This window comes from Oncorhynchus tshawytscha, linkage group LG01 (assembly GCF_018296145.1).
Source record: "Oncorhynchus tshawytscha isolate Ot180627B linkage group LG01, Otsh_v2.0, whole genome shotgun sequence".
Lineage (NCBI taxonomy): Eukaryota > Metazoa > Chordata > Actinopteri > Salmoniformes > Salmonidae > Oncorhynchus > Oncorhynchus tshawytscha.
In genome coordinates this window covers 58647872-58675643 of record NC_056429.1, presented here as the reverse complement: position 1 = coordinate 58675643, position 27772 = coordinate 58647872, and the positions used below count along the sequence as shown (strand labels likewise).

The window sequence follows — 27772 nt, the reverse complement described above, 5'->3', positions numbered from 1 at the left end:
GCTCAGCTGCACAACTCACAGCGGGCTCAACATGACAGTGAGCATTGATTGTCATGTGCCTTTCTTTTACTGAGGAGTGGCTTCCGTCTGGCCACTCTACCATAAAGGCCTGATTGGTGGAGTACTGCAGAGATGGTTGTCTTTCTGGAAGGTTCTCCCATCTCCACAGAGGAACTCTGGAGCTCTGTCAGAGTGACCATTGGGTTCTTCGTCACCTCCCTAACCAAGGCCCTTCTCCCCCGATTGCTCAGTTTGGCTAGGCGGCCATCTCTAGGAAGAGTCTTTGTGGTTCCAAACATCTTTCATTTAAGAATGATGGAAGCAATTGTGTTCTAGGGGACCTTCAATGCTGCAGAAATGTTTTGGTACCCTTCCCCAGATCTGTGCCTCAACACAATCCTGTCTCAGAGTTCTACGGACAATTCCTTCGACCTCATGGCTTGGTTTTTGCTCTGAACTGCACTGTCAACTGTGTGACCTTTTATAGACAGGTATGTGCCTTTCCAAATCATGTCCAATAAATGTAATTTACCAAAGGAGACTCCAATCAAGTTGTAGAAAGATCTCAAGGATGATCAATGGAAACAGGATGCACCTGAGCAATTTCGAGTCTCATACCAAAGGGTCTGAATACTTGTGTAAATCTATAAAAGCCTGTTTTTTTCATTTGTCATTATGGGGTATTGTGTGTAGATAGATTTTTAAAAAATGTAATATATTTTAGAATAAGGCTGTAACGTAACAAAATGTGGAAAAAGTCAAGGGGTCTGAATACTTTCCGAAGGCACTGAATCCATCAGAGAGAGGGTTACAATACAGGGTTGATTAATGAGAGATGGAAATGGAGAGAGGAGGGGAAAGAGAGAAAGAGCAGAGAAAGAAAGAGAGTCATGTAACAGGCATTATGTCACAGCTGAGGTCACCAGATGACAGGAGGGAGGAATGGAGGGGTGTGCATGTGTACTGTGTATGCGTGTTTATCATGTGTGGGTGTCAAAATGTATTGGTTGCATACACAGTTTTGCAGATGTTATTGCAGGTGCAGCGAAATGCTTATGTTTCTAGCTCCAACAATGTAGCAATACAATAATAATACACACATAATTACATACACACATAATACACACACATTTTTTATTTTACTGGACTGATGGTACAAGCATCTTGTGGTAATGGTGCTAGGACAACTGGGAACTCTGAAGAAGAAAAAAACCCGATGTCAAATCATAACGTCATAGATCTTCAGGCCGGAAAGTTGAAGATCTAGAAAGATTTCCTATTTGGAATTCCGAGTTGGATGACTGTTCAAAAATAAATCCCAGACAGAGCTCGTTTTTTTCAAGTTCCCAGTTGTCTTGAATACACTGAATTCGGAAGTCAGAGATTTCCGAGTTCCCAGTTCCGAGTTGTTTTGAATGTTGCATCTGTTTCCCACCTGATGGCGAAACTCTAGTCGCACCGCATCTGCCATGCACAAATTCATGTTGTTCCTATGACCAGAGGAAGTTAAATATTCCTCATATTAAAATAGACATTACAAGCTGCTAATAATAATAAAAACGCAGGGCTATCGATACACTTGGCTAGGCCACTCAAGCACATTTTATGTTTTGTAATAGTGTTGACAGTGCTGAATAAAAAGTTAATCATGAACTCATTCGTAAAAACAGCTATTTGGTGTATTCTTTGACAGTCTCTCTGTGGCCATGGTTTTAAAATTTAATAAATCTTACGTAGGCTATTATCAATGTTTGCTGTGTCGGAGGTCTTGGAAGCGCTGTAGGCACGGTGATTTGAGCTATCCGATTGGCCAGCGCACTCTCACACACTCTCACAATCCACAGATCTCCCGGTCCGCCAGGAGAGGCGGAGTTTGTTTTCAGACAAATTAAATGGTTCAAAATGGGAACACTTTGTTTACCCGGTGCGCAGGGCTTCTGGATCAATTGCACCACGAATAAAAAACGAAATGTTTGGTGATCGACTAATAATGACTTGAAGATCGACCAGTTGGCGACTGGTGAAAATATGCAGTATGAGAATTTAATGTTACTGAGAATACTAACAGTAACTGCTAAAATATGTCAGTTAATTGTCTAAGGGAACTAAATATCCCTAAACTGCCTTCTTGAATCAACTACAGAAAAGGTAGGTGGAAAATCGTGTTAATTTGTATTCTGAGTAAACTATCCCTTTAATGATAGCGTGTGTTTGATATAAACAAATATATAAAAAAGAGTTGCACACTACATATAATATATTTCGGGGATATGTTGTGTAGTGTGTGTTTGAAACAAGAACTCTCAGATGGACAAAGAGGTTCAAAATGTTTTTTTTAGGAGCATCCAACTTCCCGTTTGCAATGTTTACAAATGGCTTTGAATTATTTTATGGAATCATAAAATTAATTGCAGCTTTTGACCTTTCCAGTTCCATGTTTTAAAGAGTCATACACTCAAAAAAAAGTAGAAGTTATGAATACTGTTGTGTGCATTTTTTGTATAATATCTGTATAATTACCATTTTTGGGGATTCATAAACTTCACCCTCTCTACACCTCTGAATATAACATGAAACCTGTTTGATCACCATGCACTGCAAAATCATTCTGGTTATGGATAAAGAGAACATCAACACATTAAAATCAACACGCCAGAGTTGTAGTTGAGCATCACAACTTATTTATATTTATCTGTACAAAATATCATTGGTTTGACTTGATTTTCTACACCTGGGGCCTGTTCAGGAGATTGGAAATGTACAGAATGTTCAGATATAAATGCATTATGTACAACAAATATGATAGACTGCAAGATAGATTTGAATAGTGTAGGGAATTGTGTTTGCTCTATTCATTCTATTTCTATCTTCAACATGCATTACCTGATACAGCCATGCTTTTAGTTGAAGGTAGCTAATCCAATAGTTTATGTTCCAGATACAACCCTACCATTAGTTAAAGAGTGGTTACTTTCTGAGATCTGTATTCAAATAGTTTTAAAAAGTAGTCATTTTTTGGGATCTATAGTCACAGGTATAGTTACTTTCCACAAATAATATTCAAAACTATAGTTATCCCAGGTCTGGTGTGTGTATTCAGTCCCTTCTCTCTCTGTGAAGAGTGTAGTCCAGGTTAATAAGCTGCATTAGGAAGCCTCTGTTGGGGAACACCCATCGTTTTTGCTGCACCAGCCGGATGGCTGCCAGCAGAGGATGATGATGATGGATCATGAGGAAGGCTAGGACCAACGCAGCCGACCGACTCACTCCTACAGCACAGTGCACTAACACCTTGCCTAGGGAAGACAATAACATATATACATACAGTCATGCATCAGTCACTCACACTCACGCACAGACAACACACACACACACCAGCTCACTGTATGGGTTGTGGCTTACCTCCTGACTTTAATGCCTGGTGGATGAACTGAGCAGCAGGGTGAAAGAAAGGTGAGAGGTCAAAGGTGGGTAGGTCATTGGCAGGAACACCGTAATAGCTGACTGTGGTACCGTAGTAATCATCACTGCCTTTACAACACATCTTACCATGGGCTGCATTCAGGACATGAGTGATGCCCAACTTCCACAGCTCATACTTGTTATGAGACATATACCTAGGAGAAACAATGTAGAGATATCACTACAATAACACACACCATCACGCACACACACACCAACAGTACATACTGATTCAGCCCATACCTATCATGAGACATGTAGCTGAGACACACACCATATCCAAATATACGTGATGTGTAAGTATAGGTGTGTGCATGCACATGTGTGTGTCTGTGTAATTACGACTGGAAAAGCAGGTGTACTCACATATCCCCCAGGTATAGGTTGGGCCACACCTCGTCTCCGTGCCTACAGGAGCTCTGGGCTGAATGTAGCACCACCTCCAGCTCCTCCAGAGATGGAGGCTCACACACATCTGGCTCACATTCACAACTCTGCCCAGTGTCACATGAGCCTGAGACACCTGACACACAACCCAGTAGCTCACCTGTCTTGCTGGACACTGTACTTGAAACTCCCTCACTGGCCATTGTAAAGCCTAAACATAAACAGTGAAAGTCCTCAGCTCATACAGGCCTCGAACATAAACAGACCATTGCCTCTGTACTGCAAACTCTCCCTAGGCACACTTGTTTTTGCTTGCCTGGTGTGCCAGGTAGGAAGAGTTTTCAAGCTTGCGTTATGACAGCAAGTGACTGACATGAACAGACGGAACAGTTAGTGGTGTTGGCTAAATCTATAACACCATCTTTATACCCCCTCTAGTGGACATTGAAGCCCAATGGCTTAAATGTCTGCAGGATTGAAGGAAGGAAGAATGCTATTACAACCCTACTACATCTCTGGCTGCATACAGCAGCAGACAGCATGATTCTTGAATGAAGAGTGAAAGTCTAAAACGCATTTAGGTTTGTCAGCAAATATACTGATAACTAGTTTTTCCTTGTGTCTTTGTTGTCAGTTTTCATTTTATCTGACGCTTGAGAGCGCCACAATATAGTAGAGCGAAGCTTGTGACGTCATTGAAAACAGGAGCTAAAATGGCAGCGACCATGAGCAACGTGGATGAAATTCGGAATAGAGTGATATTAGGTGAATTTGATATAAAAAATGTAAGTGATTTAAGATTATGATAAATTAAGATACTGTTTGTGTCTGAAATATATGTGCAGATGTTATTTGAATTAACGGGTAGCCAACATTTGCCTGCGAAACATAATGTGCAGCTAACGCGTTAGCTAGCTAACGTTAGTACGGTAGAAAATACAACACAGTTCGCACACAGCATATTTCTCATGAAATAGATGAGTTGATCTGCGACGTATAAGTACTTTAAAATTGTTCAAATGTTTCCAGGTTCATACAACAGATTACCCTGGCAATTATCCTGGCTACGATGACACATGGAACTTGCAGAAATTTCAAAAGGTACCTAACTTAGCTAGTTAGCTAACTTATCATGCTTGTCTAATTTTACATTCAGGTCTGTTAAGTGGAATGCCAATAATACCCTTTAGGTCAATATTATGTATTTATTGCAGAATTTCAGAATCGACGTGGTGCAAATGGATGAGACTTCTCTGGAGTTCGACATGGTGGGCATAGATGCTGCTCTCGCCAATGCCTTTCGAAGGATATTGCTTGCAGAGGTAGCTACTAACTACCCAAATAGCGTCCTTTCAATAAAAATTATATAATAAGTGGTGTCCATGTTTATTATGTTTTATATGGTACATAGCAACATGATGTGTATTAATACGCCCTCTCCTAGGTCCCCACTATGGCTGTCGAGAAGGTGCTTATTTACAACAACACATCTATCATTCAGGATGAGATCCTTGCCCACAGGCTGGGCTTGATCCCTATCAAGGCTGACCCACGACTGTTCGAGTACAGAAGCGCAGGTACATTTATGCTGCATACCTTGTCTCCACTTCCTCTGACAATGTTAACACAAAGTTCCAAGACTTGTCTTGTAGAGGGTCACTGCCAACTACATCAGTTTTAAGGCATTCGTGCTTTTCCCAGGTGACGAGGAAGGCACAGAAATCGACACAATTCAACTTCAACTGAAGATCAAATGCACCAGGAACCCCAGAGCCACCAAAGACTCCGCTGACCCCCGGGAACTTTACCTGAATCACATGGGTAGGTAAGGCCGTGGACTGGGGCCAGCTCCAAGGATAAGTGGTCACTGGATGCTCAGGGGCCCCATTAGGATGTCGGTGGGTGTCTCAACTTACTGTTGAGAGTTAGAATAGTAGAATACACAAAGTGCAAGTTTAAAATTTGGTTGTGCATCAGTAGTTTTTATGTCAGTCACTGACTCACTCAATTAGCCATGTCAGCAAACAATTTTTAGATTAAGTTAGTCAAGCCAGTTATCTAAACCTGTCCTAATCATTGTCGAATACCGACCAGGCACGCAGGGCACATGCCCTGTTGATTTTGAGTCACTCTCATATGATTAACATGGCATAAGTCATGGGAAAATGTGTAGAATTGCAGGAGATATGCTTTAAAACTGCAAAAATGTCTCTGTCCCATGGTAAAATGAGTAGAATTGTATTACATTTTTTTACACTGTTTTTCCTCAGTGTACTCTAAGGACATGAAGTGGGCCCCTATTGGGAACCAAGCTGATGTGTTTGCAGATGCCAACATCGGTCCAGTACATGGGGACATCCTTCTGGCGCAGCTCCGGCCTGGACAGGAGCTGGATATAGTCATGCACTGTGTGAAAGGCATTGGTGAGAGGACTTTCTCTGCAAAATGTTATAATGTCTGCACAATGGCAATCTGACGACAGTTTAACCTTTCTCAAGCCCTGTAACCAGTGATGTAGTATACAATGTAAATAATGTGGGTAAATGCTGATATTTGTCTGAATAAGTTAATTCTCCCTGTATTTTCAATGCATTTTTAGCAATGGGTGGGGAAACACTCGTCCAAATAAAAATACTTTATGTTAATTTACCCTCGCTACGCCGTTGCCCGTCGCTACAGATCTACGTCATATTCTGTTGAAATTAGTGATATTTCTTAGCTGTTCTGGTGGCTTAATCCTATGCTCTATGTTTCCAGGTCAAGACCACGCCAAGTTTTCACCTGTAGCTACAGCCAGTTACAGACTCCTTCCTGAGATCACACTTATGGAAACCGTGGAGGGGGAGAAAGCAGAGCGACTAAAACGCTGCTTCTCACCTGGAGTCATTGAAGTGGAGAACCATGGGGGTAAAACAGTAGCTATAACATTTTGAAGCATTGTCCTTTGCACATACTGACATTGTACTTTTACTGTAGCTATTTAAGTTCCATGTAGTTAATTCTCCATCTCCGTCTCAGGAAAGGTTGTTGCCAAGGTGGTGAACAGCCGCTTAGATACCTGCAGTAGGGAGGTTCTCCGACATGACGACCTCAAGAATGCTGTGAAACTTGCAAGAGTGCGGGACCATTTTATCTGTAGGTACCCAGTGAATTTAGACATCACTATGTTTCGTGAATTTGTGAAATGTACAGTCATAATGTCTAGTAAACTCAGCATAATAACAAACGTCCTTTTTTCAGGACCTTGTCTTTCAAAGATAATTCGTAAAAGTCCAAATAACTTCACAGATCTTCATTGTAAAGGGTTTAAACACAGTTTCACATGCTTGTTCAATGAACCATAAACAATTAATGAACATGCACCTGTGGAACGGTCGTTAAGACACTAAGAGCTTAGAAACAGTAGTCAATTAAGGTCACAGTTATGAAAACTTAGGACATTAAAGAGTCCTTTCTAGTGACTCTGAAAAACACCAAAAGAAAGATGCCCAGGGTCCTTGCTCATCTGCGTGAACGTGCCTTTGGCATGCTGCAAGGGGGCATGAGGACTGCAGATGTGGCCAGGGCAATAAATTGTCCGAAATTGTGAGGTGCCTAAGACAGCGCTACAGGGATACAGGACGGACGGCTGTTACATGTGGTCTGCCTCGCAGTGGCAGACCACATGTAACAACAGCTGGACAGTTTCAGGATGGCAACAACTGCCCGAGTTACACCAGGAAAGCACAATCCCTCCATCAGTGCTCAGACTGTCTGCAATAGGCTGAGAAAAGCTGGACTGAGGGCTTGTAGGCCTGTTGTAAGGCAGGTCCTCACCAGACATCACCAGCAAAAAGTGCTCTTCACTGACAAGTCGCAGTTTTATCTCACCAGCAGTGATGGTCGGATTCACTTTTATCGTCGAAGGAATGAGCGTAACACCGTGGCCTGTACTCTGGAGTGGGATTGATTTGGAGGTGGAGTGTCTGTCATGGTCTGGGACGGTGTGTCAGAGCATTATCGGCTTGTTGTCATTGCAGGCAATCTCAACGCTGTGCGTTACAGGGAAGACATCCTCCTCCTTCCTGCAGGCTCATCCTGACATGACCCTCCAACATGACAATGTCACCAGCTATACTGCTCATTCTGTGTGTGATTTCCTGCAAGACAGGAATGTCAGTGTTCTGCCATGGCCAGCAACGAGCCCGGATCTCAATCCCATTGAGCGCGTCTGGGACCTGTTGGATCAGAGGGTGAGGGCTAGGGCCATTCCCCCCAGAAATGTCTGGGAACTTGCAGGTGCCTTGGTGGAAGAGTGGGGTAACATCTCACAGCAAGAACACTGACTGTTAATTTTGACCCCCCTTTTGTTCGGGGCACATTATTCAATTTCTGTTAGTCACATGTCTGTGGAACTTGTTCAGTTTGTCTGTTGAATCTTATGTTCATACAAATATTTACAGGTTTGCTGAAAATAAACGCAGTTGACCGTGAGAGGATGTTTCTTTGCTAAGTTTAGTACATAGCCCATAGTGTTTCCACTGGAATATGTTCGCAAGGGTTGTGGGAAGGGGGTTGGGGGAATTAAGGCTTTAGATTTTGGTTACTTTTTATTTTAGGTTTTCACTCAGTCCTGTTTTAACTTTTTTTTTTCTTTTTTCCGAACATCCCATTTTTGTTGTACATAAAAATGTTAAAACCACACCAGGAGACCACTTGAGGTCTGGGAAACATGTATGAAATTGACTTTTGCTTCAGTTATCCCTTAATTCAGATACATATTCAGGTACATATGAACGTGATGGAGTTTGCAAAACAAATGCCCACTGGATTGCTGCAAATAATAATTATATAATTCTGCCAGGTAGATAGAATTAGCTACAAAGTAACCTATTCAACATTTAATTCAAGGTTTTTGGGAAAGCCTTTCCATCTATCAGAAGACCGATCATTAGCATAGCTATATATTTTTTCCTGTTGCGGCGATGCACTGCTGCTAAATGAATACGAGGGTAACACTGCCCATATTGTTTTGCACTGTAGAAGCTAATTGATTTTCCTCAGTGATTCTAGTACTTTATTCGTTTAGTATAGTTTGGCATTCTGTGCATGAACCCTGTCATCAATCCTGTCTTTCCTCTTTCCCATACAGTTTCTGTAGAATCCACTGGCATCCTGGCACCTGATGTCCTGGTCACAGAGGCCATCAAAGTTCTCATGACCAAGTGTCAGCGATTCCTCAGTGAACTCGATTCCACAGAGATGGAATAAGAGCTATTAAGTTGGACCAAATGGAAATACCCACTACAGGGGTTGGATATATGTGTGTGTTGAGCCGGTGTGCAACATGCTTTGATAGTAACTAACTAGACTATGGATTTGTTTGTTCAAATATGTACCCAGCATGACTTTGTTTGTCATCCTCAAATAGTTGTGCTACTTATATATTTTGTATTCTGATTCATGCTAATGTCACTTGCAAATCCTTATGGCTCACCCATGACATTAGCCCATTTGTAGAATTCTGCCTGAATTCTGTCCTTTTGGGTGTACAATAAAAATAGGTTGATGTCTTTACTGAATGAAGATGGATTTAGAACTAATTTGTCAATGGTGGGATTGGCTCTTCTCAACCAGGTGCACAGTTATGTGTTGTGCTCTGTATGGACTTGTTTCATGAAACAATAAAGGTGAAGCATATTACTCTAAATACTGATGTTGCAACATCTGTGCATACTTTACATTTTAGCAGATGCTCTTATCTAGATTAATTACAGGGTCAATTAGGGTTAAGTGCCTTGCCCAAGGGAACATTGACATCTGTGGGTATCTGCATCTGTGGATCACAGGTACCTTAACAAAATGGGCCACGGTATTTTTGTGCATTCAAATTGCCATCGATAAAATACAATTGTGCTCGTTGTCCGTAGTTTATGCTTTCACGTAGTATAACCCCACTGCCAAATGGGACACTTCACAACGTTGACATCAGCAAACCGCGCAGATGTCTGTACAGAAAAAAGATTGGGTAACGCAGCTTGATGATTGCTTCTTGAACAATATCAGTTGTAGCCAATGAGATGACTAAAGTGTAAATCAGATTGACATTATAATTGTGACACTATAACCCAGGGCTGGACACAGCTGTTTGTAGGGACGAGTGGGTTCATGCAAAATCTTGCTACTTTGTTTACTCAAGTGAATTGAAATAGTTGTGTACAGTCTTGCGAGACTTTTTCGAGCGTTGTTCAGAGAATGTTCCCTATGAAACGTCATTTCCCCTATCTAGCAATTGAAGATGGCTGCCGTTGTAGAAAGAGCCGAGGGAGGTTTTGGAGCCCTGGATTGCGACTCGGCGTTACCGAGATTGTCTACACCACCACCGGATCAACTACATCAGAACAACCCGCTCTTAGGACTTCCCATTGTGGCGATTGAGACTATTCTCAATTTCCTGTCTTACGACGAAATCAGCCTGCTACGCTTGGTGAGAGAAAACAAAACATTAAGCAAATACCAATGCAGCGTCTGGCTAATCTAGCTCCTGCCAACGTTAGCTATTTAACCAAAGGTAGTAGTAGTAGTCACTGCTTGCTTATATGTTAAATGTGGATGTCTTTCCCACTTTTAGTAATAATAATAGCCAAGGGTACCGAAATATAGCCAACTAGCTAAGCTAGTTTAGGTTATTTGCATCGGCTTTTATTTCAATTTCATTCCCAGTTGCTTTAGCCAGCTAGGGCCCTCTCCTGGCTGGAACTCATGACAAACATGTCCATTTAAAACAAACAAATGGCTATATTGTTTGTTTAAATCTCTACTTTTCTAGTTAAATAAATGCGTCATCTAGTTACTTAGTATGTTTGTCAAGATTTAGCAAAAAATCAGTGTAATTCTGAATGTCCACACTAAACTGGCTGGCTAAACATTTTAAGTTTGGTTTTATTTCTGCTTTCCACCAAGTACAGTAAGACTTCCCTTTAATTTACAGTGGTGCAATAGGCCAATTGACATCTAGATGTGTGTGTTGGGGAGGAGTAGTAGGCTATTTCAGCTCTACCGCAGCCCTTTTCGATCTGGCCATTGTAGAGTGCCAGTCGGCGTTAAAGTGGAACTGACAGTATTATAGCAACATGAAATCTTATTCAAATCTGTTCATATACACCCCCAGTAATGACACTTACCTGACAGGTGTTCACTTAGATATGGTAATTTGTAGAATGTTTGGGAATTGTCTACTAAGGCATTTGTGAAAATGTTATAGTAATAGTGTGAAAGCGGCCATGTGTTTGGAAAATTTAATAGACACTGCAGTAAATAAAAACATCTGTCTCCTCCAGGACCGGAGTCTACGCAGACCGGTGCACCATAGCCAATCAGAGCTACAGTAGGTCTTTATGCAAACAAGAAATTGCCACAGGCCTGCCATCATTCACTTTGAACTGGACTGTGTTTACAGGCAGTTGTAACTGCATGACTTTAGGTCAATAGAATGCATTCACCAAAAGCCACAAATACACCTGAATGGATTTCTGCAGATGTCAATACCACAAGAGTTCTCTTAAATCAAATCAAATGTATTTATATAGCCCTTCGTACATCAGCTGATATCTCAAAGTGCTGTACAGAAACCCAGCCTAAAACCCCAAACAGCAAGCAATTTGGTAACTTTGCAGTCCTATTGATCAAACCATGAAAAGGTATGCTCTCTCCCTCAATTATGCACAAGATCAACAACTAATGCTAGCCAGAGCAAGAAGCTTACTGACTCCGGTCATATTCAGCAGGTGTTGTGTAAATTCATCAGTTATTCTGCACTCCGGCACACAGATGAAAGCATCACGTGTTGGCAAATTCACTCTGGCTGTCTATGCCAATTTTAGAGCAAACTGGATAAGTCTTTCAAGTTCTTGCTTGCAAACCAAATAACCCCTGCATCTTTAGCTGTGTATAGCCACCAAAAACGAGATTTGGAGGGAGGGAGGGGGGAGGGGGGGGTCACTCAATGACATCCTCCTAGCAGCTAGCTAACGTTAGCCTCTGTTTTAAGCTTGCTACATAAATGGGTAGCTAGCCCATTAGCCACATTATGACTGACTTGTGATCATTGCCCTTGCTAGTTTGATTGTAGTGACATTCCCAGTCTTAGTTACATTTGTCTGTTTTTGTCTGAGATATTGAGTCATTGAAACTGAAACGGTGTATCCTGAATGGATGCAGTGAACAATGTACCAGGCCAGCTGTGATTTACAACCTAATAGCAATATTTGTGGGACTACCAAGAAATGAATTGGGGAATTATATTTATCATGCATTGAACTGCATCCAATTATTCTACCAAAAATGCCCTGGTGAATGTCTTGGAATGTTGAGTCAAATAGAACCTGTTTATACATTTGGTTTTGTAGCATAAACTGTGAATTTTATATAGCTTTCATATCTGCAAAGTTAAAAAAGCTGCCAGTTCCACTTTCAGGCCAGCCAAAGTTCAGTCTACTATAGGGATTCTTCAATGGTCTTTCATTTAACGAAAGATGCCACAATTTTCATGCACATTTTATCATTGTTAGATGTAAAATTGCGCGACTAACATCAGAACCACCGTCAAAGTTAATGTCCGATTTCTTGAGTATGCAAGCACACTTGTTTTCCTAGCCTTTAGGTATGTCGCTGCCCAGCACATCTGTGGGAACACAACCTGTGGTTACCTAGGTTCAAATGCAATTTTTCTTGTCTGCTTGGTTCAGTCATTACAAAACTACATTAAAGAAAAGTACATGTCTTAAGAGTACTTTAAAACATTGCATGTGTTCTCACTACTTAAAAAAACATATTGCAGGGCTTCCCTCATGCCCCTTCTCATGACTGCGAGCAGCCATGTGAGTGCTAGCTACTCAACATTAAGCTAGCCCAACTGGACTCGGGTAGACATAAATGTAAATACGGGACACTCCAATTAGTGTATGATATGTATTAATTTATGCATGTCAATCATCTATTTCTTTCAGTGTTAAATTGGGATGGCTAACGCTAGTTGGGTTAGGGACAGGGTTATCAATATGCTGATAAAATTTAGGGAGTCTTGTTTTCAGATTAGCCTTGTTAAAATCCCCAGCTACAATGAATGCAGCCTCCGGATAAATCGTTTCCAGTTTGCAGAGAGTTAAATAAAGTTCGTTCAGAGCCATCGATGTGTCTGCTTGGGGGATATAAGTGTCTGCTTGGGGGGACGGCTGTGATTATAATCGAAGAGAATTCTCTTGGTAGATAATGCGGTAATGAAGCAAATCAGAACAGAAGGATTTGAGTTCCTGTTGCAGTCTCTGATGTCCTTACCAGAAAGATGTTTGTTTCTGGAATGCTACCCTTGCTCCAGTTAGCCATGTTTCATCAACCTCTGTGCTACCCTTGTCAAAGAGACTGGACATTGGCATGAAGAATGCTAGGGAGTGGTGCACGATGTGCCCGTCTCCGGAGTCTGACCAGAAGACCGCTTCGTTTCCCTCTTTTTCTGAGTCGTTTTTTTTTTTTTTTTGGTCGCTGCATGTGATCCACTCCATTACACTGGTTGTAAGGCAGAACACAGGATCCGCATCGCGAAAAACATATTCTTGGTCGTACTGATGGTGAGTTGACGCTGATCTTATATTCAGTAGTTCTTCTCGGCTGTATGTAATGAAACCTAAGATGACCTGGGGTACTAGTGTAAGAAATAACACGTAAAAAAACAAAAAACTGCATAGTTTCCTAGGAACGCGAAGCGAGGCGGCCATCTCTGTCGGCGCTGTAAGGGTTAGTTAACATGCTAAAGTTGTCTGTGGTGAGATTCAAACATGCAACCTTTTGGTTGCTAGATGTTTATATGCTCACCCATCCACCCTACTTTTTGTTTTAGTTTTTTTGCCTTAAGTAACCTGTCATGTATGTGTGTGTTTTAATGTTACATTTAATGTGTGTGTATATAATATATTTCCAACCATATCAAATGTAACAAACTAATTTGAGTGTCCTGGATTTACGAAGACCAACAACACAAATAAATGGACTTTTCAGCTACACGTGGAGTTACAAACGGACTATACTAAACAAGTTAAATGTCTTACCTGTGGTACCGGGTCCGCACATTTCCCACTCTCCCATGCTGAATAGCCTGAAGCCATATGGCTCTTCTCACATGCTCGATTTCCCTACATGGGTGTATTGCAGCATTTTTGACCTGGCTACATGTACATTGAACAACACAGCAGCTTTTCGGGCATGTTTTATTTCTGTATAACAAAAAATCCATAATGAAGTTGGCTCTTTGTTTCCCCAATTTGTGGGCGTGGTCAAGGGGAATTCATTCTTAGTATGAGTATACTGAAGACAGTACAGTATGATGGGAAGAAACTGCATCTCGAATAGAAATCCTCGATCACAATTGTAGTCGATGTCAAGGCGACATTGGCTAGCTTGGCTCATGACCTGATGACATGTTTCTAACGGTTGTCTTGCGCAGTGCACTCTTTCGACAGTTTTTAACGTGTCAGTATGTCACTTTCACCAGGTTAGAGTAATAACGTTGGCTGGAATCTAGGTTAACTTTTTAGATTTCGAATTAACTACTCGGGAAGAATTTCACTTCTCATTGGGCTTGTTCAACATTGCACCTGACAGTGCAGGTGACTGCTGACTGATCTACAAATCACCTTGCATCATAAATAACGACTCATTATTTGTAAGTCAGTTACAATTTACTCATGATTCATCACGGTTTTGATGCTCTCGAACACAGACAGATTTCTCACACCTGGGTCTGTTTCGCAAGCATTCTCGGAAGTCTTGCGACATTGTTTCTGGGTTTAGAAACTCTGTGGCCGTACCATCACCCCACTGGTGCACCCTGCAGTGCAAACTGTCACTTTAGTTTGAGGATCACAGGCTGTATGTGTCATGCAAGGTCATGGGGAGGTTGGAGGAAGGGTAAAAGACATGCTACTCAACCATACCTTCCCGACTCTGTTCTTTTCCCAGGTATGCAAGCGCATGGACATGATCAATCAGCGCATGCTGAACCAAGGCTTCCTCAAGGTGGAGCGTTACCACAGCCTGTGCCAGAGGCAGGTCAAAGCCCAGCTTCCAAGGTCAGTCTCAACACCACCGGAGGGAGTTCTATAGTATTTGATGTGTATGCTATTTGAATATACATGTTTTTGCTTGGCCTATGACCTGTAGCAAATCAATGCGTAAAAGTTGGTCTATTGCAATTCAGGAAATTAAGTCAGAAGTGCTTGAGCTCTGTAGGAACTAGGGCAGTCTTGTTCTTTCGACCAATCGATTGGTGTACATTTTAAGATGTGTATTTTTCCATATAAACACCATATTTTATAAATCATCTAAGTAGGTTGCTGAGCTTGTCTAATGCTTTAAAATTTCTTCGGGATCGGTGTTCATTCCACGGGACGGTTGAGTTAACGTAGGCTTATGTGATTTAGCATGAGGTTGTAAGTAACAAGAAAATCTCCCAGGGCATAGACATATCTGATATTGGCAGAAAGCTTAAGTTCTTGTTAATCTAACTGCACTGTCCAATTTACAGTAGCTATTACACTGAAATAATACCATGCTATTGTTTGAGTGAACAATTTTGAACATGAAAAGTTAATAAACTAATTAGGCACATTTGGGCAGTCTTGATACATTTTGAACAGAAATGCAATGGTTCATTGGATCAGTTTAACATTTTGCACATACAATGATGCCATTTAGTTGCCAAAATCTAAATTGCACCTTGGCTGGAATAATAATACATTATGGCCTATCTCTTGTATTTCAAAGATGGTACAAAAAAATGTTTTTTTTCTCCTTTGTATTATTTTTCTACCTGATCTATTGTTATATTATCCTACATTTCCATTAACTTCATTGTTTCCTTTCAAATGGTACCAAGAATATACATATCCTTGCTTCAGTGTCTGAGCTACAGGCAATTAGATTTGGGTATGTCATTTTAGGTGAAAATTGGGGAGGGGGGTAATCCCTTAAAATAAAAAATGCACAAATTACTAAAGAGGGGGCCAGAGATCAGTATAGCCTAACCAGAAGCAAAACTTGTTCCCGACCAAATGTGCTGAAGGTGAACCGAAGCCTTAAAACGTGAAGTTGCTTGATCCCCATCGAGGGAGGAGTGGATTTTGATTTGGCAGGAAAACCATGTGTTGGCTCCTTCAATTCTTGCACATTTTCTCAAACTACTAAATTTGGAACCAATCAGAACTCTCATACATACCTGTTGTAATGAAGGCAGCCAATGGCCTGCTTCTATCTATGATTTAAACACAACCTCTTGTTAAACCGCAAGCTGCTGTCTGATGAAGAGGAACAGATGTAGCTAGCTGGCTCCCCCATACTGAAATAAGATATCTGTGAGTGAAATATGCAATATGAGTTGTCTTGATGAGGTTACTCATTTTTCTACTTAAAAAAAAGCTAGCTGATATTAGACTAGCCAGTTGTTTAAAAATAAATCAATAATTAAGTTAGACTTTTTCTACCCAATTTCGTGGTATCCAATTGGTAGTAGTTAGTCTTGTCTCATCGCTGCAACTCCCGTACGGACTTGGGAGCCAGCGATTTTAAATGTCCATTTGTGTTTTCTCTTAGTGAATTCAATTGTTGAATCATGTTTTGTCTCATTTTCAAGTAACTAGCTGCAGGCTTAAAAACATTAACTCATATACAGAGACAGTCAAGTTTGGACACCTACTCATTCAAGGGTTTTTCATTCATTTGACTGTTTTCTACATTTTAGAATAATAATGAAGACAACTATGAAATGACACTTGGAATCATGTGTTAAACAAATACAAATATTTACATTTGTTTTTTCAAAGTAGCCACCTTTTGCCCTGATCGCAGCTTTGCACACTCTTGGCATTCTCACAACCAGCTTCATGAGGAAGTCACCTGGAATGCATTTCAATTAACAGGTGTGCCTTGTTAAAAGTTAATTTGTGGAATTTCTTTCCTCAATGCGTATGAGCCAATCAGTTGTGTTGTGACAAGGTAGGGGTGGTATACAGAAAATAGCCCTATTTGGTAAAATGCCAAGTCCATATTATGGCAAGAACAGCTCAAGTAAGCAAAGAGAAATGACAGACCATCATTACTTTAAGACATGAAGGTCAGTCAATCTGGAACATTTCAAGAACTTTGAAAGTTTCTTCAAGTGCAGTTGCTGAAACCATCCAGCTCTATGATCAAACTGGCTCGTGAGGACTGCCACAGGAAAGGAAGACCCAGAGTTACCTCTGCTGCAGAGGGTAAGTTAATTTGGCTTTACTGCCTCTGAAATTGCAGCACAAATAAATGCTTCACAGAGTTCAAGTAACAGGCACATCTCAACATCAACTGTTCAAAGGAGACTGCATGAATCAGGCTTTCATGTTTGAATTGCTGCAAAAAACTCCTAAAGGACACCATTAAGGGCCAAGAAACACGAGCAATGGACATCAGACCGGTGGAAATCTGTCCATTTGGTCCAAATTTGAGATTTTTGTTTCCAACCGTCGTGTCTTTGAGACAGTTGGTGAACAGATGATTTCCGCATGTTTGCTCTTAGTGGAACTATCATTTGTTTTTCAACATACAATGACGCAGCCTGGAGGTGTGTTGGGTCATTGTAAGGGATATTTGATCAAGAAGGAGAGTAATGGAGTGCTGCATCAGATGACCTGTCTACCACAAGTCCACCAGGAGTACTGTATCAGATGACCTATCTACCACAATCACCTGACCTCAACGCAATTGAGATGGTTTGATATGAGTTGGACTGCAGAGTAAAGGAAAAGCAGCCAACAAGTGCTCAGCAAATGTGGGAACTCCTTCAAGACTGTTGGAAAAGTATCCCAGGTGAAGCTGGTTGAGAGAATGCCAAGAGTGTGCAAAGGGTGGCTACTTTGAAGAATCTAAAATATATTTTAACACTTGTTTACTACATGATTCCATATGTTATTTCATAGTTTTGATGTCTTCACTATTTAACAATGTAGAAAATAGTACAAATAAAGAAAAGTCCTTGAATAAGTAGTTGTCAACTTTTGACTGGGATTGTAGTTTGCATAGAAACCTAAATAAAAGCATGTAGATGGAAATATGCTAGAATGGAGGTTTAAAAATGAAATGGTGAATAGCACTTAGTTGATATCTGGAGAGTTGAATGGATCAAGTCAAAGAAGAATTAATCAAAGCAGAAAAGGAATGTAGTGTGCGCGTTTAGTGTTTTTGTTTGCTCATACAGGAGCAATAAAGGCAGAGTTCACAAAATGTGTGATATAACGGCCAATGTTTCGCATTCATTGGTCGGCACGGGAGAAGCTCGCTCTCTGTAAAATTCCAAACGGTCTAAGCCATTCACTTTCGAGAGGCTGGTCCGGATCGTCCTTGAACCAGTCAGTCGTCTGTTTGGACCGTTCTGGACCAGCCTTGATTTGTCCCCAACTTTGATGTTCTGTCTTCTGAGCTGTTAATGCTCTGTATTATGTCATGTTTTGTGGACACCAGGAAGTACTCTTCTGCTGCTGCTTTTGCAACATCTAATGGGATCCTAATAAAATAACACATTTCAATGTCTAGATTTTTGGTCTGGAATAAATCTGAACCAATCAGACGTCCATGATTTTGACTGGACCGGCCTTGAAAAATAGACGTCTATAAGAGACTTAGGTTCTGAGTGAAAGTTGAAAACTTCAATATCTGGGAAATAGGGATTTTAGACAACTTTTCAAAATGTTGGATTACTGGGTCTCCTCTAGATTTGTGGGTTATGAGGGCATCAATTTATTTGCCTTGCCTAGGGTGTCAGGATGGCCAATTTCATATAATGCAGCTTTGGATTTTACCCCAGTCTCGAAAGCGACTGGTTTGGAATATTATGGAGAAACTACATATATATTTTTTTAAAGTGCCTACAATTCAAGGCTGATCAGACCGCACCAAATCTGCATTTAACATGGACATCAAAGTTGGGGCCAAATCAAGGCTGGACTGGACCAAACAGATGTCTATGATTTGGTTTATCGCTGGTCCCAACTGCACAAAAAGACAATAGGACCAAAAACAATACGTCCAAAAAAATGTTGGCATCGGTCCATTCTTACTGGGGTGTGGCCTACAGTGTCTGCTACAATGTAATTTTATAAATGCCCATCCATGTGGCAGCCCTACTGTTTGTAAAACAGGCAGTTTCATTGGCTTGACTAGTCCTGCTTCCTGTGACTAATCAATTTGCCTATTTAAGCTCTGAATATCAGCTACTTAAAATTAACTTTATCAGGAGTTATCCTGAGACTATTTGCAATGTGTTTACACAGCGGGGAAATGCTTATCACAGGTTCGGCATCAGTGCTCGCCTAAAAATACCATATTCCACTGGTTAAGGTTTAGTTTTAATAATTTGACCAATTTTTTAAAAAACAAGCGCACACCTTGAAAAGGCCATACATGCGCATGAATAAAATCATTGAGGATGACACACAAAGACTCATTTCCATTGTGGTCCTCTTGAGACAAAATTGCTAGACAATATCGAATACAGTACGGCAGTGAAATAATAAAACAAAAACAGAGAAGAACAACTATCTCATCATTCTAGTTACATCATAGTGGTTATTCATATGGGGACAGAAGACATCAAATATATTTTTTACTTTATTTGTAAATCTGCCCAGAGAGGACATTGTATTTATGGGCAGAGCCAACTCATTCCATTCTGAGGCTCCAGTACACAAGAAAGTTCCTTTACCAGCATTACTCCTGAACCTTTATAAGCACACATCAGCAACACCTGATCTGGGTGCTGTGATTGTGTGCATCCCTAACACGAGGAACGTAATCACTGAGATATCTGGGCGCAGGACCATAAATACTCCTGTAAACCAAACCTAGTCAAATCTGGGACACCTTAGCCTCAACAGGCAGCCAGTTTAGTTCCTGAAAGCAGCTCCTGCCTATGTGAGTATGTGGACTCAGCTCAATATTACTCTGATCACCTTATTCTGGGCTATCTGGAGCTTCCCCTTCATAAGTTTAGATAAGCCCTCAAACCAGGAAGTACTAGCATAGTCAAAATGGCATTGAAATGAGGGCAGTAGCTAGCACTTTCATGGAGTCCTTAACAAGCAGCTTGGACAATCTAGGCAAAAATGTAGTCCTGGCATTAACCTTCCCTAGCACCTTATTGGCCATGCTCACACCACCCAAGCTTCCATCTAGGATACATCCCAAGTAGCTAACAGAGGTTTTAGTAGTCAGCACCTCACCCCCTAACTCCACTCTAATTTTCGACGACCTACACAATTTAGGTCTGGATCCAAAAATAATTGCTTCAGTTTTCCCTAAGTGCAGAGATCGCTTATTATCTCCAAGCCATTTGCTAATGCAAGCCAAGAGCTTGTTAGTGTTTTTGGGCATAATTATGTGAGGTTTTGATGTTGGTGTGTCTTGGTCAGTTAAGATTTGACAATGTCGCCCTCGTTAATCTGCCGCCGTAGGTGGACTCCTAATCCTGCCTAATGGGCTAAATGCCATGCTTTCAAAATATAAATATTGACATGGTACTAGCTCAACAAATTAAGTTGATCATTGGGTGGGAGTGATTCTGACTTTTTTTTTTTTAAGAATGAAAGTTGTGACAAATCAAATTTCCCACACCCGTAATCTGATAGTCAGGTGGAGCTCAGTCTGCCCAATGGCTCAGGTGCCCACACACACAACATTGACAGGCGCACACTAGCAGAGGTCTACTCGGCATAAGGTCCCCTCAGACCGATCCAGCTCAGAGGCCCAGCTTCTGAGATCCCCCTCAGCAGCAGATATTAATTTTAAAATGGAAAATGTCATCTTTATTGACACTTTAAAAAATATATATAAATTCTTTCTCCTACTCAAAATGAATCACTTTAAACTAAAATGTATCGGAGCGTTGCAATTCTAGATCGAATCGTTCATGAAAGAAGATCCATGTTTTCCTTGTTACAATAAGAAAGATGCATTGTGGATAATTAAATAAAATGAATAATTTGACCATAAACTTGTGAATGATTAGCCTAAAATTATAGCCTACTCACCCCAGTGTCAGCAGCACCACCAGTGCATTACAAAAGTGATTACCTCATGCCTCGAGGCTATTTTTTTGTATGGCTATACTTTTATTCCAAACCATTCAGCAACTTCACTTTTTGATGATCCCTCAAGTTTGCATTCAATCGGGATAATGTTACTTGTAATCATAAAGTTCTGTCGTCTTGTCCAATGTGTATATTTGGTGCGCTTAGGCCTCCCAGGTGGCGCAGTGGTCTAACGTGCCACTAGAGCTTCTGGGTTTGAATCCAGGCTCTGGGCCGTCGCAGTGCACGTTGACACGGTCGCCAGGTGTATGGCGTTTCCGCCGACACATTGATGCGGCTGGCTTCCGGGTTAAGAAGGCATTGTGTCCAGAAGCAGCGCTGCTTGATTGGTTTGTTTCAGAGGACGCACGGCTCTCGACCTTCGCCTTTCCTGAGTCCATACTGGAGTTGCAGCGATGAGACAAGACCAACTACCAATTGGAAACCACGAAATTGGGGATAAAATATTTTGTGCTTTGTCTTGTGGCAGGCGGGAGTCGGAGCGGAGGAACCACTCACTGGCCCGTCACGCTGACATCCTGGCTGCTGTAGAAACGCGTCTCTCGCTACTCAACATGACCTTCATGAAATATGTGGACTCCAGTCTTTGCTGCTTCATCCCTGGCAAGGTGCCTAGATTCATCCTCTTTAACCTACCACCCACTAACGACCTGTCGCATCTGTACATTAGATGCTAATTTCTGTTTTATGGTTTTCTTTTACATCGACTAACTTTAGAGCTTCTCCTGTTTGGCCACATGATGGCACTCCTGTTCTTAGATTGACTATAGTTTAGGAAAATAATTTATCATTTTTTTAAAAAGTGGAAGACCAGTTCCATCCCAGAATGAACATGCTAGCTACTTCCATTAACTTGGATAGTCTTGGCCTCAACATTACACACACCAGGATCACATTCTTAACATTCTAAGCCTAAGCGTACAATTTATTCTAAGCTTAAGGTTCCCGGCATGTGACTGTGTCTTTCCCTGAGGTGATTGATGAGATCTACCGTGTGCTGCGCTATGTGAACTCTACACGTGCGCCCCAGCGGGCTCATGAGGTGCTGCAAGAGCTACGGGACATCTCTTCCATGGCCATGGAGTACTTTGATGAGAAGATCGTCCCCATCCTGAAAAAAAGGCTTCCCGGGGCTGACCTGTCAGGGCGCCTCATCGGATCTGCCCCAGGTAATGAACAACTACACTGAACTTTCTATGGCCAATAAAGATTCAACAAACACCCATGTTATTTAATATGAATACAATTTAACATGATGATATTTATTGTTCGACTTTGCTACCCATTTAAGAGTGTACCTAAGATCATCACCCTCTCTATTCTCTCTGCCTACCCCAGTGGCCGGCCCCTCCACCTCCCTGACCACCATGTCCCTGCTGGCCAAGAACACGCCGTCACGCTCTGAGATGACCAAGGTGCAGCAGCAGGTAAAGGTGAACGGGGCGTCCATGACGGTGCTGCGGCGGGAGAATCAGGAGGTGCGCGTCAAGCAGCTGGAGCAGCAAAAGCAGCTACAGGACCAGGAGCAGAAGTTGCTGGAGCAGACTCAGGTTATCGGGGAGCAGAATGCCCGGCTGGCTGAGCTGGAGCACAAGCTCAGGGAACTGATGGACAGTGCGGTGGGGGGAGGTGCCAGGCCGGCTGTAGCCGCCTCCACCACAGCAGCTTCTTCCACGACGGGCTCTTCTGCTGTCGCCACGACGTCTTCTGCTGCCGTCGCCACGGCAACCAGTGCGGTGGGTAGCCCGCCCTTGAAACGCACCAGGAAGAGCTCAGACCTCCCACGCCAGTCCAAACGCCTGCGCAGCAAGAAATAGGACACAATGTTTTTTGTTTATGCCTGATTGCACATCCCACCATATCCTGTGACATTTATTTTAATTCCCATTGTTTGGAATGTCTTTAGGAGAGGGGGGGGGTCATGGTAAAGGAGTTCGGAGTTGCTCTGTTTCCCTTGCGTTGAATCCCTTTGTCATATCCTTTTCAAATTCCTACAGAAACTACACCATGGACATGTTTATGCTGATTTGGCCAGCATATTTGGGCAAGAGTGCCAGTAGTCTCCACAGTTTAACCACTGACTCTTAAAGCCACTAAGAATTTGCACACTAGTTGACAAGGTTAAGGTTTGTTTGAAAAGTCAAACACCGATTTTGGTGTTCACTCTTTCTTGTGCATCAACAAAAGTCAATCCACATTAGGTTGTTGGCTCCTAGTCGGGAGAGAGTCTTTGCAGTGAGGCAAGAGGTAATGAGAGCTTTCTAATATGTATCACTTAACTACTGAAAAGGTTGACTTTGGTTGGTTAGAAATGCATTTGAAATATTGACTAGACGAGACCACTCAGGATAAAGGATGTTTAAATTCTGCCTCTCAGACAATTTTGTTCTTATTGATGCAAATGTAATTTCTTATTGTATTGTTCTCTGTTGGCCAGGTGGGATTGCTTGAAAAATATCCTTGAGCAATATTCTTCATTTTCTGAGACGGGCTAAATTTAAAGTATTTGATTCCTGCATCGAGAGGGTTATATCCCAAATGTGGCGCCGTAAAATTAAAGGAAGTTAGTCTCTATTTCCAAAAAAATAGAAATTTGTGTATTTTAGCCAGGTCCTGGGAGATCACACATCTTCATGAAAAGGACAGTTTGAGGGTTCCTGTTGTAATAAACAGTGTTCAGCTAGCATTAGTGAAATGACACACTTGATTTTAAATGCATTTCTGTGTTCCACATGAAGCTGCAGTCTGGCACTCCATGTTGCTTTGAAGACAGGCAGGCTAATGTGGCTATTTATCATGTAGCCGAGGGCACATCTAAAGCCATGGTGCCTGGGAAATGAAGGGAGTCTTGACATTGAGCAATGGAAGGACAGCTATAGGATCCCACTCTAGACGTATAGTTTTCAGAGATCAATAATTTCTGAAAATAGTTCTCGGACACCATGAAATCTTCATTCAGGGCTAGAGTATTTCTGCTCCACCGTTATCTGTCATTTTTGCTAATGCCTGTCATTGATCAAATACTAGTCTGTGTAAAATGGGATTTATATGCAGTCAAGTATCTGCTGTCTTTGGGGAAAATTAATCAAAGCTTTATCGAAGAGGTAGAAATGACCCTCTGTATTGATTGACCAGACTGGTGATTCTGAGGTCGAAGGTAAATTTGCCACTTAGAAAATGTCTCCACTCCAGTGTATTTAGTCAGTTGTCATCTAGACCTACTGATCTTATTGTTACGGTGTCTTTGTACACAAAGTTCCCATGTAACACGAAGTTCATCTGTTCAAGAAATATTCAGATTTGCCAAATGACTGTTGTACAACTACAGTAGTCTGTCTACCAATGTAAGACCTACTGAAGATGCATTGTGGAAGGAGTTCTACTAAAAGTGAAAAGGTTTTTAAGTCTTAGGATTCTCCCTGATTGCTATAAACTCTTGCACAATAGCACCTTTCCCATTTCAAGATCTCAGCACACAGTTCTCTTTTCAGTTTGAGCCCAAAATGCGTCTGGAAACGTAAGAATGACCTCAACTACTTGTGGCATGAAATCTCTGTGTAGCATACTGGGAAACGCAGTTCACAACTGAGTGGACTTAAGTGTGTATTCTAAACGGACTGGGCAGGAAATAATTACCTAGTGGCTTAATTTGAGACAGCGTCTCAGTTTAGAAATGAATGTTCTATAACTTCATGTACTTAAAAGTGTAGATTGTGGATTATAATGTATGTATAAGAGTGTAAATTGGCCAAACTGTATGGGTTGCGCACTTTACCGTTACAAGTACAAATGACGCATTAAAATATAACATATTGAGATATTGGTGTGTGTGTTTGAGTAGTTTTGCATAACTTTTCTTTTTACTGTAAAATGTGCCGATACGTGACAAAGCCTGATCCATATGAGGAACGTGTGTGACCTATTCCTCCAGTATGGTTCCTCCTATCCAAAACCTTTTCATAAAAGGTAGCTGTAATATGTGATCTAGTATCAGGCCTTTTACTTGATGTATTGGTCTGGCTTGTTTCCATTCCACATCTGATCAGATATTATCTACAGGTACTAAACTCTTACCTGGGTAGTCCTGCATCATATATGCTCTGTAAATTAGTTAGAACGACACACACAAGCACGCTGCAACACGTGCAACTCAAGTCATTACTGTACCCTCCTTCCCAACAGTGACTCATCTGAACTTCAGAACAGTTTCATCAATAGAAAAGACTGCATGAAAGGAGATGTCTGTCCTGTTGTGGGTATGATTGAGGAACAATTTCACAAAACTTGAAATGCCTTGGCTGATTATGTATTTATTGTTTAACAGAATAGCTTTCATAATACATACTTTGTATTAGAATGCTAATGTTTATACTTTTTACTGTAGCTGATCAGTGGATCGTTTCAAGAGGACATGGTCTTCTGCACTTTGCTATTTTAAACTCTGCTGTGCAACTACTATAGAGCCTGGTGTAACAGCGACATAGATGAATTTACATGCCAGAGCAAGTTCCTGTTACAGAATTCGAAGGAATTTACATTGCGATAAGAAACGGTGCTGTGTGTTGGTTTAGCAACCCTGTAGGTATTTGCTTACCGGTATCTTAATTATATTTGGTCACATGTATCCTCCGTTTCCTTTTGGATAAAACAGGAAATGTTGCTTCCACACTGCAAAAATGAGTCCTTCGATGGCAGACTGGATTACGTCCGGAAGAAAAACATGATCATTAAGAAGCTAGAAACTGCAGTGCATATATTTACTGCAGTGCATATATTTGTTTTTATGTTCACTTATGTGATGCATGCTGTGAGCATTTTGTGAATTCGTCATTCTGTATTTACTTGCGCTAGGTTTAAACATTTTGTATCGACCACTATTCAATTGTTGTAATAAATTTTAAAAAATGCTATTGCCACCATTCTGGCATACTTTAAATGTTCAACGCAGCCTACAAAATATATAGTTATGATTTATAGCTAACAAAGTACCTTACTGTGATTTTTTTTTTTTTATAAAGAGCAAAAAAATAGCTTCTTGGCAACGGGCTATTTCTCAATCAAATAATATAGCTAGAACTGAGTGGAGAGGGGAAATTTCCTGATAAAGACCGCAATAGTGATGACACGAACTTCGTTGGACAAAGCCAATGGGGAAATTAACGAAGTTTTCGTTTGGTCTTTGGCTAAACGGTAAAAATAAAGTCTGTGGTAAACATTTGTTCTGCGATAATCATCAGCTAATATCACTTGTGAATTTTGAAGCATTTATGTAATCAGAAAATAACAAAAATGCTTCATAATTAATAAAGGTCATGTTAACTGATTTTATAACACTCTAAGATCTAAGCCTGTTTTAACCTCACCTTATTTTTCCAATAGAAATGGCTGAACGAGCCAGAGGTAACTCATTTCTGTTTATTAGGACTACAAACTGGCGAGCTCTATTGGCAGAGGTTTGGAACTTAATCAAATCAAAGGTATTGGTTTCGTACACAGTTTGGCAGGTGTTATAACGGCTGCAGGAAAATGCTTATGTTACTAGCTCCTAACAATGCAGTAAAATGTCAAACAAGAAATCAAGAACGGCAAGACTAATCTTATCAACCCAAATAGCAATTATAGCAGTAATCAAGTGCAATCTATACGTATTAGTGAGCCATGTCAAGAATAAATATGCAGTGTGTATAAACAGTGTAACTAAAATACAATGTACAGTAGCAGAAATATTATGAGCTACATTAGGGATACAGTAAATACACAGTGTGAAACGGGAAGTGATCAGTGATTTAAATGTCTCTATAGCATGGGATAGCAGTGTTGGTTGTGTGTGTGTTCGTTAGTAGGAGGTGTGTGATAGCTTGTGTGTATGTTTTGAGTGAGTGAGTGTTGGTCACCTGGTACATGGCTAGTGATGGCTGTTCAGTCTGATGGCCTGGTAATAGAAGCAGTTTTTTAGTCTCGCTCTTGGCACTGATGCACCTGTACTGACTCTGTCTGTCGGACAGTAGCCAAGTGAACAGTCTGTGGCTCGGATGACTGAGGTCCTTAATGATCTTCATGGCCTTCCTTTGACACCAGGTACTGTAGGAACTTGAAGCTTCTGACCCTATCCACTGTGGCCCTGTCAATGAGGAAGGGGGCATGCTCTCTCGTCTCCTGTAGTCCACGATAAGCTCCTTTGTTTTGTTGACATTGAGGGAGAGGTTATTTTCCTGGCACTATTTCGCCAGGGCTCTAACCTCCTCACTGTAGGCTGTCTTGTCGTTGTTAGTAATCAGGCCTACCACTAGCAGATCCACAAAGTTCTACAACTGCACCATCAACAGCATCTTGACTGGCTGCATCACAGCTTGGTATGGAAAATGTACCGCCATCAACTGCAAAGCGCTACAGAAGGGGGTGTGTACAGCCCAGTCACTGGGGCCAAGATCCCAGCCATCCGGGACCTCAATATCGGGCAGTGACAGAAAAACGGTACCAGAGCATCGGCATTCGGAACAAAAGTCTCCAAGACAGTTTCTACCCACCCAGAAATAAGATGGCTAAATAGCCACAAGATTCTAAAAAGGTAATTAAATGGACTATCTGCACTGACCCTGACTCGATGCACACTCACAAGACTATATATACTGTGCTCATACCCCTTGACTTATTCCACATTTTGTGTTACAGCCTGAATTCAAAATATATTAAATAGATTTTTTTCTCACCCATCACCTAATACCTTTTTTTGCACTATTGGTTAGAGCCTGTAAGTAAACATTTCACTGTAAGGTCTA

General features: G+C 41.3%; 3 protein-coding genes across 9 annotated transcripts; 2 read left to right on the top strand and 1 right to left on the bottom strand.

Annotated features, from left to right (window-relative positions):
* Positions 1–1895: 1895 nt before the first annotated feature.
* polr1c (RNA polymerase I and III subunit C) lies at positions 1896–9538 on the top strand. 6 transcript variants are annotated; one of them, XM_024426644.2, is made up of 9 exons: positions 1896–2148; positions 4879–4950; positions 5064–5171; positions 5294–5426; positions 5551–5670; positions 6120–6272; positions 6607–6756; positions 6868–6984; positions 8981–9538. In XM_024426644.2, exons 3-9 carry the CDS (start codon positions 5088–5090, stop codon positions 9097–9099), a joined length of 876 nt encoding a protein of 291 aa, XP_024282412.1. In that variant the 5' UTR covers positions 1896–2148; positions 4879–4950; positions 5064–5087; the 3' UTR covers positions 9100–9538. The 6 variants fall into 6 exon arrangements, with proteins under 6 accessions (XP_024282412.1, XP_024282396.1, XP_024282419.1 ...); XM_024426628.2 differs by having other exon boundaries at positions 5040–5171; XM_024426651.2 differs by lacking the exon at positions 1896–2148 and adding an exon at positions 4316–4430.
* On the bottom strand, positions 2161–4229 carry LOC112254274 (dual specificity protein phosphatase 13). The gene is made up of 3 exons (XM_024426665.2): positions 3829–4229; positions 3403–3617; positions 2161–3296 (listed from the first exon to the last, which is right to left on the bottom strand). The coding sequence occupies exons 1-3, from the start codon at positions 4050–4052 to the stop codon at positions 3097–3099; spliced, it is 639 nt and encodes a 212-aa protein (XP_024282433.1). The 5' UTR covers positions 4053–4229; the 3' UTR covers positions 2161–3096.
* Positions 9539–9839: 301 nt separating the features above from the next.
* LOC112254233 (F-box only protein 28) lies at positions 9840–24811 on the top strand. Of its 2 annotated transcripts, none has more exons than XM_024426596.2 (6): positions 9840–9856; positions 10118–10315; positions 14842–14951; positions 21463–21601; positions 21967–22162; positions 22332–24811. In XM_024426596.2, the coding sequence occupies exons 2-6, from the start codon at positions 10127–10129 to the stop codon at positions 22808–22810; spliced, it is 1113 nt and encodes a 370-aa protein (XP_024282364.1). In that variant the 5' UTR covers positions 9840–9856; positions 10118–10126; the 3' UTR covers positions 22811–24811. The 2 variants fall into 2 exon arrangements, with proteins under 2 accessions (XP_024282364.1, XP_024282373.1); XM_024426605.2 differs by lacking the exon at positions 9840–9856 and adding an exon at positions 11169–11215 and having other exon boundaries at positions 10180–10315.
* Positions 24812–27772: the final 2961 nt, after the last annotated feature.

Bases quoted from the DNA above. Each gene is read 5' to 3' on its own strand.
- LOC112254274 (XM_024426665.2), bottom strand. From the start codon at position 4,052: ATGGCCAGTGAGGGAGTTTCAAGTACAGTGTCCAGCAAGACAGGTGAG. The intron at 3,618-3,828 runs GTGAGTACACCT...TGTTTCTCCTAG, and splicing joins AACCTATACCTGGGGGATAT to GTATATGTCTCATAACAAGT. The intron at 3,297-3,402 runs GTAAGCCACAAC...TGTCTTCCCTAG, and splicing joins CCAGGCATTAAAGTCAGGAG to GCAAGGTGTTAGTGCACTGT.
- polr1c (XM_024426614.2), top strand. From the start codon at position 4,563: ATGGCAGCGACCATGAGCAACGTGGATGAAATTCGGAATAGAGTGATA. The intron at 5,172-5,293 runs GTAGCTACTAAC...GCCCTCTCCTAG, and splicing joins GAAGGATATTGCTTGCAGAG to GTCCCCACTATGGCTGTCGA. The intron at 5,427-5,550 runs GTACATTTATGC...TGCTTTTCCCAG, and splicing joins GTTCGAGTACAGAAGCGCAG to GTGACGAGGAAGGCACAGAA.
- LOC112254233 (XM_024426596.2), top strand. From the start codon at position 10,127: ATGGCTGCCGTTGTAGAAAGAGCCGAGGGAGGTTTTGGAGCCCTGGAT. The intron at 10,316-14,841 runs GTGAGAGAAAAC...TTCTTTTCCCAG, and splicing joins AAATCAGCCTGCTACGCTTG to GTATGCAAGCGCATGGACAT. The intron at 14,952-21,462 runs GTCAGTCTCAAC...GTCTTGTGGCAG, and splicing joins GTCAAAGCCCAGCTTCCAAG to GCGGGAGTCGGAGCGGAGGA.